The 16,764-nt window shown below is 38.0% G+C and overlaps 1 protein-coding gene across 3 annotated transcripts in view; it reads left to right on the forward strand.

The window, feature by feature from the left end:
• Nucleotides 1-14,782, forward strand: part of LOC149542722 (chorismate synthase) — a 34,876-nt gene extending 20,094 nt beyond the window's left edge. For all 3 annotated transcript variants that reach the window (XM_089797599.1, XM_089797598.1, XM_089797600.1), the window contains exons 10-11: nucleotides 11,753-11,834; nucleotides 11,980-14,782. In XM_089797599.1, the coding sequence (XP_089653725.1) occupies nucleotides 11,753-11,834; nucleotides 11,980-14,456 (2,559 nt within the window). In that variant the 3' untranslated portion in view covers nucleotides 14,457-14,782. The remainder of the gene's footprint in view (nucleotides 1-11,752; nucleotides 11,835-11,979) is intronic.
• The last annotated feature ends 1,982 nt before the right edge of the window (nucleotides 14,783-16,764 follow it).

Below are 16,764 nucleotides of genomic sequence, written 5' to 3' on the forward strand. Positions count from 1 at the left end.
TGCGCGATAGTTTTCTGTGCTTGACTTGCAGGATGGATGTGCACTTATCCTTGGTGAATCAGCCTTTGCACATTTAAGGGGTTGTAGAGAACTTAAAATACTATCCACAGTTCAAAGTGCGAGTTCTAATTCAATTGGAGCTAGGAGATATCATGATTTTGCTCAGATATCGATTTCTGGACATTTAATTGCTGATGCAGGCCAACTTGTGGCTCTTCAAGTATTTAATTTTAGTTTTTAGCATTATGGGCCAACTTGTGGCTTAGATTAGTATAATTAGGGGTCTTGGGTAGAGTCTTAATCATAATTTTTGGAAGAATGGAGGGTAGATAATTGATGGAAATCCAAACTTGAAGCTGGATCTTGGATTTGAATGTATTTGTATCTGGCCGTAACCCAGAAGGCCTTACAGTTGGGCATGTATGATGAAATTTTCATGAATCAATAAAGAATATTGTTCTCTCTCTATGGTGCTGTTCTCTCTTGTGTTTGTTTTCGTTGTGTTAACTCTCGCATGGGGGCTTGGGTAGCTGAGTGTACCTATTGGTCTTAGTTACTACCGACCTACCCTGCGTCACTTAGGCTCTTTTCTATATCATTTGGATTGTCAAGATCCTTAAATCTGACAATTCCATTTATCACAATTTATCAAGATGTGTAGTAACGAACAACCCGATCTTGAATCTTCAGACATATCCTTCCATTTTTACTTTCAATCGTTGCTTTTTTTTATTTCCTTACATTTGTAGTTTGGCTCTAATACCATGTTAAATATGAGGATCGCTGCAAATGTAATGGTACTACCTCTAAGGTATGTGTTTTTCAAATGACAACGATCTCTTATTTATATTTCAGAATAAGCCATAAGGAGACATTAAAATTTATCCAGATGTATAGTAACGAACAACCCGACCTTGAATCTTCAGACATATCCTTCCATTTTTACTTCCAATTGTTGCTTTTTTTATTTCTTTACATTTGTAGTTTGGCTTTGATACCATGTTAATTATGAGGATCGCTGCAAATGTAATGGCACTGCCTCTACTGTATGTGTTTTTCAAATGGCAACAATTTCTTATATTTGGGAATAAGCCACAAGAAGACATGTCCAATGATGGGACATGTCTATTTGTTAATAATACAATTAATATGATAACAAATTTAATTATAGTTATATATATATATCTCACTATTATATTAATTTCTCTAATATAACAATAGACTCATATCTCATATATGATGTAACACAAACATATAAATTATAACTCATATATGATTATATATATAGATTTATTCGACATAAGCTACCAAACATTAACTTAATCAAGGCTGTAAATACAATACTTAGATCGAATAGTGTCAGACTTATAAGAGTAGCCACCAACTGAAGTAGTGCGACTTTGTAGCAAATAAGATATAAAGACTGAGAATTTAAGTATATAAGATAAGGGTAATGCTAAAAGAAATATATCAAAGGAAGTCTGTATGCTAGAAATTGTTGTGCTTAAAAAAAGGCAATGCTACTAGTCAAGGGGTCTCCTTAACAAGGATCCAATTAAATTTAAATTTGAATTCAATTGGCCGAGTTGCATTTGGAATTAGTGCTATGAGTGGATAGTTGCAATATTTCATGAGTCATCTTTCTTTGAAAAGTTTCCCTTCTTGTGAAGAGGCAGTGAGAAAAATGGACTTAATCTAGAGGTAAAGTGAAGCAAGCTAACAATGAAATATTAGTTGAATTGAAGAAGACATGCTAAACATAAATATAAGAATGTCGAGCATATTTAGGATGCTGATTAATGTAATTTTAGGTTGACTACTAGCAGTAAACCTAGGTACCTTGGAGACGTGTCCGTGGCAAAATATCCCAAGTTTTCAAGATGGGGACGTCACCGAATGGGGGATGGGTATGGGACATCCCCTTGCCATCCCCAAAAGTGCAAAAAAGGCTAGAGACATTTTGGGTACTCGGGGATGCTTGGGTAAAAAACTTAGGGGACCGCTTGCTGTACTTGGTACGGAAAGGGGACATCTAGACGTCCCTTGACTGTACTGAGGACGGCTGGTCGTCCCTGATTTTTTCCATGCTTAAAATTTAAAAAAAATAAAAAAATCTACATGGTGGTAGGGGCAGAATAGGAGCTGCAGTTTGCTTCATTTTTCCATATTTTGTTTTCTATGTTGAACTTGAACATGATGATGATACATTGATACTTTATGGCAGCCCTCTTGCCTTTGGGCATATTTAGATTTTTAGATTTTTATGATATTGTTCACTCCAAGACTAATATTTAAATATTTTTGTTCACATATTGATATGTGTATTGACAATTAAGTACCGAAATTGGTTAATATTTCCTAGATGGCATTCAATGGTGTATGTAAGGTACTATAATGTTTAAATGACATGCTTTGTGCTTAGTTTCATATGAATGACATGTATATTTGCAAATTTCAGTGTATATTTGCAAATTTCTCTCTATATATATAGCCATCCCCATTTGCCGCCCCCCCACCACCGTCCCCAAAATTGCCAAAAAAATTTGCCGTCCTAGAAACCCATCCCCCACTGTCCCCATCCTGGAAACTTGGGGGAACATAGCAGTAAACGTATTTCAGATGTGTATTGGATGAATTAGAAGCAGATCTCAAGCACATGGGAAGAAATAAAGGTTTACTACAGCAGATATATGTTAAATATTTGAGCAGATCTATGAGATCCCATTTATCTTCCTTTTGTGAAGATATTCAAGGTGTACTCATGCTTTATGGGATAGGAATTTTGTAGGCTTGATTAAGATTGTGAAACAGATTTTCGTTGTATGGGGACAGAATAAAGAAGAATTTGCAGCAGATATGTCTCTAGTGTACTTGGGGAGGCACCCCCACCATCCCAGCATTCTTGGAATGAGAATGTGGGGAAAGTGGTACAGTGTCCCCAGCGGCACCGCTCATCTTGCGACTGTTTGCCAGGAATGTGGGGATATCCTGGTGACCCTGGACCAGTTAGGGGTAGGCAACAACATCCCTCAACTCCTCCAGGGATGCCTCTCGTCATGGCAGAAATCAAAAGGGCAATTTGAAAAAAGAAGACATTTTTAATTTCATTTTGGGTTCTAGTGTAATTTCTACTTGTTTTGATATCATGCTACTCAATTTAATCATCTCTATGATTAGAGTCTCATACTTTTGATATCTATTATTATTATTACATAATAGAACTCTTTCATTTACTAATTCAACTATTAAACTTTTTATTGTTCAATGTTCCATATTCAATATTCAAGTATTTAGTAATTCTAATTTACTATTTTACTGTTTTTTATCTTTATGTCTTATATTGTTATTTATCTTTTCATAACTAGCATTTTAAGTGATGCATGTATAGTATATTATATATACACCCCCTCCCCCGCTGCCATCTTGAAATTGAGGCCCCTCTGTCCCCCATCTCGGAGAGCGGTGTAACTATGTATATATCGTATATGCAAGCAGATTAATGAGGTTATTTAGTCTAATCGTGGTTTGAAATTTATGCAAGTTGTGTGTTTATGTATGTGAAGTTTAAAGAAGATTTCGAGCAAGATTTGTGAAGCATTATTTGATCAAGAAGCTTTCCGTTACTCATTCTATTTAAAGGCTGGATTTATATTATTGTATACAATGAGAGGAGTGTTTCAAATCAGAAACTGTCAATGCATAGATGCATGGCATTGAAAGGTGGCCGAATGACCTTTTCATTGTGAAGTCACAAATTAGGAATAGAAAAGCACACCTCTTCCCCAATGCTTGTAAGAAAACCACTTATCAATAGATGTGATATCAATGCAATGCAAAGCCAGTTATAAAAACAGCAACCTGTAAAGGAGGTGTTATGAGGAAATCCAAAGGTACTTAATAAGAAAAACCTTGAAGCATATTGGACCATATTTATAGGACATATTAAGCAAATGTCCCAAGCAGATTGGAGCAAATTTATTAGCACATTGGAGCAAAATGGTGGAATTAGTTGCACTCTCTGGCATTATATGGTTTATGAGCAGCAAGATGGGGTAAGGTCCTCTTTCTGGCTCAAAATGGCTTATGAGTAGCAAGGCGGGGCTAGGCTATCTATTGCGATCTTGGGGTGAATGCATGAAGAGGGAAACTGGAAAACAGATACAAGTACCTCACTAAGTATTCCACCCCAAGTGGATGTCCAAGGTGCCTGCCACTAGGGCCAAGAGGGTGTGTCTGCTTTTGGGCTTAGTGCGGGGATAGCTTGGTGCAAACCTATAATGTTTCATCCTCTAAATCCTAATGTGTTTGAATGCTAGGATAAAGCTATGGGTGCATTCTAGTCAAAGAGAAGGATTTACCAACTCATGTATTTGTGTATATGCTATGTGTCTGCATATATTCTTGTGTTTACTTAATGTTTTTATTTGTATGCTCTCATTTCTGCATCTATTCATGTGTATACCTAATGTTTTTTATGTGCATGTTCTGTGGTTGGTTCATATCTGACATGTTCTAACTTCTAGATACAAGAATAACTAGAGTAAGCCAAAAAGACATGAATTACTTTTTAGGTCGTAGATAACACATATAAGACTTTTAATACTTTAATCAATGTACCACCCCATTATGGGGGATAGAATGGAATACATAATAAGGGATGCAAGTAGCACACAAGTTCCATTCAAGTATGTCAACCCAAGGTGGGGCTAGGAGGTTGAATGGCGGATGTCATTTCGCACTTGGGGGCTTGATGGATAGGAATAAGCTTGAGGCGCCTTGTACTCTTTTCCCAGGAACTCATAGCGAGGATAGGTTGTGGAATACATGATAAGGGATGCAAGTAGCACATAAATTCCCTTCAAGTATGCCAGCCCTTGGGCTGGGCTAGGAGGCCGAATTGCGAGTGTCTGTCCATGCTCTTGGGTTTGATGGAAATAATTAAGCTTGAGGTGCCTTATATGCATTTCCAAGGGACTCATAATTAGGATAGATTGTCAGGGAAAGTATTATTGAATCCAACATGCACATTATATAAATTATAATGATGATTAGAATTCTCTTTATAATTTTGCTAGTTATTTGTTTTGTCATTTTTCATAATGATAATTAACCTGTGTGCAGGATCTTAATAATTTAGACCTCATTTAATGTTGTTGGGCAAAATATAGGAATATCCCAATGTGAAAATTCCTATTGTAGTTACTGATTATTAATCTCCTATTGTAAATGATTATTAAATTGCCAAAAATAAATTCCCAGCTAATATTAAAAAATAACACAACTGCAATCTCACTTATAAAATACGGAAAGAAGTTCACAACACAAAGAACACAATATTTTTGGACAAATCGTCCTTGGAAAAACCCCCAAGGGAAAACCAATTCTGCAAATGGAAAATATATTAACTTCAGCAAATCAAGAGGTACAAAATTGCTTGCCTCTCATTGGCAGAACTTAGACAACCTCCTAATTTCTCCTGCTGATATTCCTCCATTGTTATCCCCAACGCTATCACTGCGCCCTTGCTAACACTGCAAGACTGTTTGGTATCATTGCAAACGCATTTGCTAAAACTGCAAATGCTTCTACACCTCTTGTTCTCCAAATCTCCCCTGACCTCCTTTTATGCTATTCCTGTTGGAAAACCAACGGCCGAGATTGATTCTCAATCGATGGTTGAGATTAAAAACAACTTAACGACCCTAACCAAGTCGGTTTCTAGTTGTTTCCATAAGTGGTCAATTAATTAACAAATATTTGTCCTAACCCTAGCAAATTAGTAAAACTCTTGCTAATTAACTACATATGGACGAACAACTATCCAAGCTACCAAAACTAACACTCCCTCTTAGTGAGGAAGCTGTTCTGCATGACACCTAACTTATCTCTGAGGAAGATAAATTTTGCCTACCCCAATGTAGTCAGAATGTCTGCTACCTGCTCCTCTATAGGTATGTACTATAGCTGAACAACCCCCTGTTGTATACAATCTCTGATGAACTGATATCCGATATCTATATGTTTATACCTATCATGAAATACTGGATTCTCAGACAACTTGATGCAACTTTGATTATCGCAGTGTATCACAGTAGTTTCAACCTTCAGACACAACAAGGCTACTAAAAACTTCCGAAGCCATATAGCTTCACATGTCACCATGCTAGCTGCTATATATTTTGCTTTGAGTGAACTCAGAGCCACGGATTTTTGCTTCCTACTGAACCAAGATACAACTCCTGACCCTAAACTGAAACAACACCCTGAAGTGTTCCTTTTGTCCATTGTACTTCCTACCCAATCTGCATCAGTATAGCCAATCAACTTGATACCTTCACCTCGAATATATCTAATCAATTTGCACACGTGGGTCTCTTTGTTGTGTGCTACAAAGCCTTCTGGTTGCTCTATGCATACCTCCTCCTTTAACTCACCATTAAGGAATGCTGTCTTGACATTCATTTGATGGATTTGCCATCCCATCTGTGTTGCAAATGAGATCACGGCTCGTATAGAAATATACTTGGCCATTGGAGCAAATGTCTCCTTGTAGTCTATTCCCTCCCCTTGGCCATGAACCTTGCCTTATATTTCTCGATGCTACCATCTGCACTGTACTTTTTCTTATAGATCCAGCGTGATCCAACTACTGCCCTATTTGTTGGTCTAGGAACTACCTCCCACACATCATTCTGCATAATTGAGTTATACTCCTCAACCATAGCGTCTTGCCATACCTGATGCTCTGCAGCCTCCTGATAGCTGGAAGGTTCACTATGTACCAACTGACTAACTAATGCCACATGGTCATTGAACTTTATTGATTGTCTCCGCTCTTTAGTACTCTTAGGAGCTCCCACAAACTCCTGAGTATCCCTTTGTGTCTCTTGAACCTCGCGGTTCCTATTGCCAACTGTAGAGGATGAAATATCAACCTCTAAGTCTTCTAGATGCATTTCCTGTTGCACCTGTTGCTCCATGCTCTGTGAAACTTCACCACTTGAGCCTACACTTGTACTGGTAACTGTACTTGTGCTTTCCTGCCCTTGACTAGGCCTTGGAGCTTTTGCTGGCCGCTCACTCTGATCATCTGCTGGCAAATCTCTGGACCCTCTAAATGCCTTGTCCTCCATGAACTTAATATCACGTCTGACAATAATTTTTTTGGTCTCAGGGATAAAAATCTTTTATACCTTTAAGGTTTCACTGTACCCAACAAGGTACCCCTCTCTGTAGTCTGATCTAACTTGGTACTTATATCTGCTGGAATATGACAATATGCCAAACTCCCAAATATTCTGAAGTGACCAACATCTGGTTTCTTTCCTGTGAAAGCTTCCTTTGGTGTCGTCTTCCCTAGTACCTTGTGTGGAACTCTATTTCGAATGTAGACTGTTGTACTACACACCTTTGCCCATAAATAGTGGGGCATGTCCTGGTCATGTAGCATAGCTCTTGCCGCCTCTGATATAGAATGGTTCTTCCTCTCAACAACTCCATTCTGCTGTGGATTGTAAGGAACAATCCACTCTCTCTTGATTCCTTCTTTGGTACAAAACTACTGGAAGTTATTTCCTTTGTACTCACCTCCATTGTTTGATCGAAGAACCTTTATCTTCTTTCCTGTCGAGTTCTCCACAAGAGCCTTGAACTCTTGGAACCGACTGGAAACCTCATCCTTGGTCTTCAAGAAGTATATCCAGGTCTTCCTAGAGAAATCGTCGATAAAAGTAACATAGTACTCATATCCTCTGAGAGATTTTGTTGGCATCGGTCCACATACATCTGAATGTACTAGATCAAGAACACCTTCAGATTTGGTGTCACTCCTTGGAAAAGATACTTTCGCAAACTTCCCCAACACACATCCTTTACATACATCATCATGCTCTGTGTTCACTTCTGGAACACCTGTCACTGTCTCACGAAGCAATTTGAGTGCTCCATGATGAATATGGCCCATCCTCCTATGTCATAGCCCTCCAAGATCTCTAGGATTACAACTGCTCATGAGTGCCTTAAGAGTATCAAATTGCAACCTATAAAGGCGACCACTCCTAACTCCAATAGTGATGGGTGATTTCAAATCCTTGTGCTTAATCAACACGTGTCCCTCTAAAGAGTACATTATACTCCCTATCCTGAAGGACAGATACATAAATCAAATTCATACCTAAGCCTAGCACATGCAACACATCATGAATTGGAATTATCTTTCCATTCTCCCGCTGAAATTGAATAGTCCCTTTCCCAATTGGGTTAAGTTTGGACAAGTTTCCCATAGAAATTTGGATATTGGTGTTCTCCTCCTTATAACTAGAGAAGTACTCTCTCTAACTCCTATCATATGAAATGACGCTCCACTATCTATATACGAGATAGTCTGTGAGTTTGAGCTCACCATAGAAGCTTTAAGTGCAAATTCATCTTCCATTCTACTTGAGAGTTCTTCTGCACTTGCTGAAGCTGTCGCTTGCTTCTTTGCTGCCTTCCTTTCTGGGAAATCACTGACATAGTAACCATACTCGTGACATCCAAAGCACTTGACCTTAGAAAGGTCCTTCTTTTCACTTTGTGAATTCGATCCTTTGCTAGACCCCTTCTTTGCTTTCCCTTTCCTTGCCAGGGCAATGTTTTCCTGTTCCACCTCACTTTTCTGACTCTTATTGGCCCCATTGACAAGACTTAGTCTAAACTCTTGAGTGAAATCAATCCATAGTCGATCCCAACTTGGTAAGGTATCCTATCCACTGACAACTTGAACAAAGACACTCCATTGTTTAGTAAACCCATTTAGGGCTATTCTCACTAGCTTGTCATCACTAGGCTATCTCCAACAACTGCTAGCTCGTCCTTGACAAGTCTAAGCCTGGGGAGGTAACTTGTGACGTCTTCTCCTTGGTTCATCTGGGTATTCTTCAACTTCTCTCTGAGAATCATCTTCCTATTGGTGGTAGGATTCTGGTACAAATTCAGAATGACGTCCCACATCTTCTTCAATATATCTAGCTACTAGATATGTGGAACAATATGATCCTTGACACCATCAAGGATTATCCTCCTCGCCTTGGCATCTTTCTTCTTGTATGTTGCAAGCTATGTAGCATCTGTAGCTACAACTATACCAATGGTAGCATAATCTTTGATACCATTCTCATCCAACAATAAAGAAAGTCGAGCCTTCCAAACACCAAAATTTGAGGCACCATCCAGTCTGTCCTGATCTCTCAAACCAGTTGAAGCCGTCTCAAGGGATTAAAGCAATAATAAATCTAAAGAGATCAATCTAGGTTTTATAAACCCTCAATTTCTTTCCTAGGGCAAAACTCCTCTACCCTCAACACCACTCCGATACCATGTGAAAGTTCCTATTGCACTCACTGATTATTAATCTCCTATTGTAAATGATTATTAAACTACCAAAAATAAATTCCTAGCTAATACTGAAAAATAACACAACGGAAACTTCACTTATAAAATACGGAAAGGATTTCACAACACAAAGAACACAATATTTTTGGACAGATTGTCCCTAGAAAAACTCCCAAGGGAAAACTAGTTCTGCAGATGGAAAATATATTAACTTCAACAAAACAAGAGATACAAAATTCCTTGCTTCTCACTGGTAGAACTCAGACAACCTTCTAATTTCTCCTGCTGATATTCCTCCGCGTTATCCCCAACGTTATCATTGCGCCCTTACTAACACTGCAAGATTGTTTGCTATCACAACAAACTCATTTGCTAACATTGCAAATGCTTTCACAACTCTTGTTCTCCAAATGCCCCCTTGACCCCCTTTTATACTACTCTTGTTAGAAAACCAACGGCCGAGATTGATTCTCAATTGATGGTCAAGATTAAAAACAACTTAACAACCCTAACCAAGTTTTTTTCTAGTTGTTTCCAAAAGTGGTCAATTAATTAACAAATATTTGTCCTAACTCTAACAAATTAGTTAGTAAAACAATTACTTGCTAATTAACTACATATGGACGAACAGCTGTCCAAGCTACCAAAACTAACACCCAAAAGGGGAGATTCACATTTCATTCTTCTAATCATCATCTTAATGTATGGTTCTTGTGTTAATGCAAAGAGATATCCATGATATTGTACATATGCTGGGTCTAATCAAACTTTTACATTCTCAAGTTATAAGAAAGTAAGGATGAGAGAAAACTTGTTTTGAGCTTACAAAACTTCCAAATTTCCAATCATTGGCTCAGAATTGATGACTCACATTTGAACTGAAGACCGATATATACCTTGAGATAAATATCACAGTTGCACAACAGAAGCTAACTGTATCATACGGAGGATCTAAAGCTTGCTTATCTCCAAGAGTTAGTTTAAGGATCCTCCCATTGGCCAGATTTGGTTATGCCCCTAAATCACAATGCAGTCTCTATTAATACAAAACAAAGGAGATAAAAGTCAAATGAGTGCCGAGCTGTTTGATATTGAAATAGTATTGTCTTACAAAGGCTCATTGCACTCAAGGAGAAAATAAGTGCAAATGAGGAGGCCGGTTCAAATAACAATGGCAGCCATTCATTATGTGAATGGAGCTGACTACCTTAATTTGAAGGGCATCATTAGCTTGATAAGGGTATACCATAGTACGTAGCAATTAGCTTTGAAGGGAGGGTGTCCATTGCAAGGTGTATGGGTGTGTCTCCTTATCATTAAAAGATAATGTGGAGGTCCAACACATTTGAGAGAGGGATAACAGCACAGCAGATCACTAAACAAAGGATATAACAGTCAAATGAGTGCCGACCTGTTTGATATTTAAAATATTATTGTCTTACAAAGGCTCACTGCACTCAAGGAGAAAAGAAGTACAAATGAGGAGGCCAGTTCAAAGAACAATGTCAGCTATTCATTATGTGAGTGGAGTTGATTACCTTAATTTGAAGGGCAGCAATTAGTTTGATAAGGGCAGACCATAGTAAGTAGCGATTAGCTCTGAAGGGAGGTGTCCATTGCAAGGTGTAGGGGCGTGTCTCTTTATCATTAAAAGATAATGAGGAGGTCCAACACATTTGAGAGAGGGATAACACCACAATAGATCACAAGCAATAGTCAGCAGACTGATAATGTATCAATTCATTGAGAAGATCAAATTTGATGTAGATTTATACAATCTGCATTCAGTAAAGAAATTAATCAATTTATTAATCAAGGTCCAAATTCATTAATTGTCCACTGCTGAGTTAGGAACAAAAACCCTTGATTCAGGCAATTCTGCAAGCACTTTCAAAGTAGACGTACATGAGGAAATCAGCAGATTTTAAAGGAGAATTTAGCAGAAAATCATTTTGTGATTTATTATCAGAATTATGTCGTGAATCTGAATATTATAATAAATCCAAGTTTTAGACAAGGCTATTATCATTTTGATATAAGGATTGTTGTTTTAGGGCTAACATCTGAAATGTCCAAAAAAAGACATTATAGTTTTTTCAAATTATTGTCACATTTGTTCATTCAAATAGTATAATTGCCAATAATGTTTAAAAACTGAGATTTTGTGATTGATTTTATCTTTCATACTGCTGGAGGTTTTTGTACGAGGATGCTTCATTATTGTGGAAGATGTCTTTATGCAGTTAATCTAAATTTTAGGGATTATAATGTGGGTATCTTGGCCAATGCTTCTGTTGTAGTTGTGTTGTTTGCTATTCATTATGTGCTTGCTTAATTGCTTTGATTTAATTCCTAAATTTTTTCCTTTTAATTGTAATAGGACACTGAGGTGATTAATGGAATTGGAGATGATAAAAGGGCCCTCAAAAGTTCAAAGTTTGCTCGCTGGTTTCATACAGAAGGTATGCATTAAGCTAGCAAAGTTTGCAGTAGCCATAAAAGCAATAATGTAAAGATTGGAAGATACATTCCCTTTCTAACTAGTTAGGTTGTTGATTTATGTAAATATGTTCTACTGTGCACTTAATTGGTTTTACTGTTTGTCAGAGGAGAGGTCTAGTGGTGGCATGCCTGTTCACAATGCATCAGATATACTGTCATTATTTCCAAAGAATGAAATCAATACGACTCTGATTACTCCCATTGAAGATAAAGTGCAAGTGGATGAACCCCCAAATAGTCCTTTGATATCTATTTTTCCTGTCAAAAACACGTGCAAAGTGCTACCAATGCCTGATGGGCCGTCTTTGGAGGATGTTGAGAAGGTAATGACAGCTGTTGTGAAACCAACAGTTCATGAGGAAATGGGCCAATTCCGGGTGGGTAGAAATCATAAATCTGACTCTGTTGTTCCACAAATCAATGTTCTTACATGTGAAGACCTAGAACAAACCATCATTGCTCAAGCATCTGAAAGTGTTTCAAAGGTGCCAAATTATCCTGAAGAAAATCACACCCTGTTAGAGGGCAGTCCCTCAACCAATGAGCAAAGCTTAAACATGGATAATCATGCATCTCAGCATCTGCTGTCATTGTTACAAAAAGGAACAAGCATTAAAGACCAGAAGTCACCAAGGGTGCAATATCATGAGGAAAGACACGTAATCCCCTCGAAAGAAATAAGTCATGAGAATTCTGGTTATGCTGAGAAGAATGAAACTCCAGAGAGAACAGGAGCCCAGACGCTAGAATTTCTGTTTGGAAAACAATTCATGAAGGAGTTGCGATCTGCTGATGCTCCTGTTTCTGTAAAACAACCTGATTTCCTTAATACACATTCTAATGATTCTGTTGTAGAAGATGGTAGAGTTGATTCATCATATGGCTTGTCATCGAACAGGAATTTTTTCCCTTCAAATTCACAATTTGAATCCCATTTTGGTAAATTTGATGCATTTCCATCATCAGGGAAAATCAATGCAGAGGATGACAAAATTTCAGGTTTACGATCACAAGAACTGTCCTTAGCTGACAAGGGATATGGACATGTTCAAGATCCTTGGTCTAGTACAGCAAATATAAATGATGGTAACCAGAGTAATGTTGCCCACTCTCATTTTGAAAATGCAAAGGCTATTGGAAACAGAAACTTTGCACCGTTTGGGATCAGCAGACAGAAATCTCTATCAAACACAGCAGAGAAGGGAGAATATTCAAGTAATTTAAACTCTGATTTAAGAGATGAGGTGTTGGAAGCTAGTGGGTTTCATGACAGGAATTCAATCAGAAGAGGTTTATTTGATCCAGGGAGCAAAAAACCTATTTCTGATGCAGGGACCATTCCAACTGGGCATTCATTCATGGGAAAGAATGACTCTTTCGATACAAAATTAACCCATGATGGAAGACCAATGCTTCTTGGAAGATCAAGGAATGGGAACTCAGCTTCTTCACCCATCCTTGATGAATTTTTCAGGGCAAACATAAATGGGCCTCAGATGTCTGAAAATTTAATTTTCTCAGATGTGCCAAGAGCAGCACCAGAGATTGCTCAAAAGCCCCCCATTTTTACAGATGAGAAGAGTAGATATGAAGATCAAAATAAAAGAGGTCATGGTGCAGTTGGTCAGCATTATCATGGTGGTGATGCCCCTGTTTTGGAGTCTAGAATCTCCCTGAATGACATGGTTGGTGCTTTACATTCACCATTTACCACTTCTTCCAATCAGTCAGGTGGTGGTGTTCAAGATAACTTTGGTAGCAAAAGTGGGAACCATCAGTTATTTGGCTTGCCCTCACATCCATCTCATCTTGCACAGCAGCAGTTGCTAGGGTTGGCAGATGTTCCATTATCACATTCTTTTCCTGGCCCCCACTCTCGGCCACCACCTGCCTTCTTTCCCTATCATCATGGTCCTGGGCCCTATGACCCAAATTTAGGAGCTGTGCAGCAGATTAATCATCAACCACCTCCCCAAAGTAGACAGATGAAGTTGTTTGATCATGGCAGCTCCCCAGAGCCACAGCATCCTGCCCCGGATGTTTGGTCAGAGCATTTGCCTGGAAGATCCTTTTCACAAGAACAGTCTGGGCAAATGTTGTATCCACTTCATAATGGTCCTCACATGAATCAGCCAATATACAATTCTTTGAGGCCACATGGATTTCCACCAAATCATTTTATGCAGCCTGTTCCAGTGCCACAGAGAGGGCTCTCTTCAATGAATAACTTTCCTTTTATTCCTGACCAAATGCCTCATGGCCCTCGTGGCCTTCCTTCAAACTATACACATCATATTGCTGGTCCGTTCACACCTGAAATTCCTATACATTCTATGCAAGGTCTACCATTTCATCCTCATTCCAGTCACACTACCCTTGGAATGGCTCATAACCAGTCTTTCAGACCAAATTTAGGTGCCTCACATGAGTTTAGTGTTACAGCTGATGGAAGTCAGCATGCAGTTGCGATGGGCAATGATGGACCATCATTAGACTCACTGTTTGCAAAAGATTCAAAGAGGCAACCAGTCGGGGCACTCCCTGTTGGTCAATATCCTGGGAGAAACATGGGTTATGGATAAGGTCTAGTCTGTTTATAGGGCTATGGAAGTATTTGTGGTGGTTCAAATGTGCTTGAGTAATATCATTTGATTGGTTACAAGCAGAGACAAACATGGGCTATAGCTTGTAGGTTGCCTTGGCTAAGAGGCATTTTGTTTCTTCTTTGAGAAGGCTTTATATCACCGAGGGGGCTTGATTCTAATTCGAGAAGCCTCTTGTATTCTACGTTCTTGGTTTTGTAGATACTGAATATTCTAAGGCATGCAGATTGTTTGGAATTTATTTATTTTAGCAGTTGTTGCAGTAGTTCTTAATCGAAATTATCTGCCAAGCTTTTGTGTTCTAATCATTTGGTTTTTCTGTTGCCTGAAATACGTGTATTTGATGTTTAAATTATGTGTATAATGTAATTGTAGTGTTGTCTTCGAGCTCATTACCTGCAGAATTTCATCTACTTGAGTATTTTCATATAATGCTCAGATGTTATTAATGCCTGAAGTCTGGAATTTTGAATGGAGTGAATAGCAAGAAATTATGGAAGTCACAGCATTTTTAGCTGTTTATAAAACTGTGTCTATTTGCTAGTCAGAAGATTCGAGGGTACTATAGGTGTTTTTTGATGGAAGTTTTCTATTTGTATAGAATTTTGGGCCTCTCAGTACTTCCTCCGAGCTTTGGTGGAGTTTTAGCACGTCTGGTACACCAAACAAATAATTATTTTGAGTGGGGAGCATAAAAATTAGTTTGGACATTGGTAGCAAATTGCAAGTATGTAACCATGATAGGCATGGTCTCATCTGCCACCTTTATTTTATGTCTACCTCAAATATATATAACCGGCAATTGTAACTTAAATACCTAGGCATGGTCTCATCGGTCACCTTTATATATATAAACTAGCGTCGAAGGTAAGGTAATTTGTATTCAAATTTATTGTTGTATCGGTGAAAATTATAATTGCTCTTTTCCATTTATATACTTCTAAATTAATTAGTATCAAAGGTATTTGTGTTCAAAATTATAGTTGTATTGGTAATATTGTAATCATACACACAAAAATAATTAATGTCAAAGATACTTGTTTTCGTATATGTATATTTAAAGTAGTATCAAAGATACTTGTTTCCAGATGTATAGTTGTTTTGTTGAAAACTGTAATTGTGCCTTGGTATTTGTATTGGACTCACATTGACCTGTCCCTTGATGAAAGGACGAGTGCGTAAAACAATGCTCCAAATGGGAAATTGGCACATAACTAGATTGTAGTTCAATTCTATTTGCATTCATTTCCAAGGTGCGCAGGCCTATTGTCAGTCGGTTTACATTACCGTCACTTTGGTTTAGAGAACCATGTAGAATTGGCTTAGTTTTGGGGGTGTGATTTTGTTTTTTGTTGGAATTTTTGTAAGGTACGGATGCGTTTGTAAATGATATATATAGTATGTGTGCGCGCGCGTGCAAAGAAATGAAAGAAACTATAAAATTAAACAAATCATATATATATATATATATATCCAGATGAAGATCTAATCAAACAAATCTGGCTACTGTAAACAGTCCAGAATTGGTCAGGACTAAACCAAATCTGCCTGGATGGGTAATCATGTCAGAAGATCCTGTGCTTCTGCATCCATTGTTTCCCAGCACATATCAGTTATCCAGGATGAATATAAATAAGGAGGGCTTGAGAGAATGGATTTTCTACATTAAGTAATGGCGATTAGAATTGCAAGTTTGTTGACAACTGTCAACAACAGTTGACATGATGTAGTCGTAAGTTGAGCATCTAATGTCGTTACCGTCTTTAACAGCGATAAAGTGATTGGAAAACAAGGTTGTTTAAGATCCTAAAGTGTTAGAAGTGTATGGGCAATAAATTGCAAGTGTATTTTATGTGCTGTAAGTGCAAAAAAATATTAAAAAATGCCTTTCTTTCTTTTCTGTGCGACTATTTTTTATGGAAGCCTGTGGATGGCATCCGAGTGACACCCAGGTGGCACCCATCCGACTTCATGTACCCGTACATATCCGCTTCCGCTTTCGTATGTGAACTTCTTTTTTTGGGCCTGCTAAGCTCACTATTTGATCAATGAGTCGATGAAGTCGCCAAACTATCTGAATCTTCTGAGATGGTATATTCAAAGACAATTCTTGAACTCACTGAAATATTGAACATACTTTTAGTGCAAATCTAATTGATGGGGCTGCACTATTTGGATCCGTTTGTTCTTTTTGTTGACAGCTACTTGGATCCTATAGGCTGTTTGGTCGAATGGACGTTATTAAAAACTTTCATTCATTCACTACATATTAGAATAGTACATTTTT

The sequence above is a fragment of the Cupressus sempervirens genome, chromosome 8, assembly GCF_028749045.1.
Source record: "Cupressus sempervirens isolate cs-2001-9-10 chromosome 8, ASM2874904v1, whole genome shotgun sequence".
Classification (NCBI taxonomy): domain Eukaryota; kingdom Viridiplantae; phylum Streptophyta; class Pinopsida; order Cupressales; family Cupressaceae; genus Cupressus; species Cupressus sempervirens.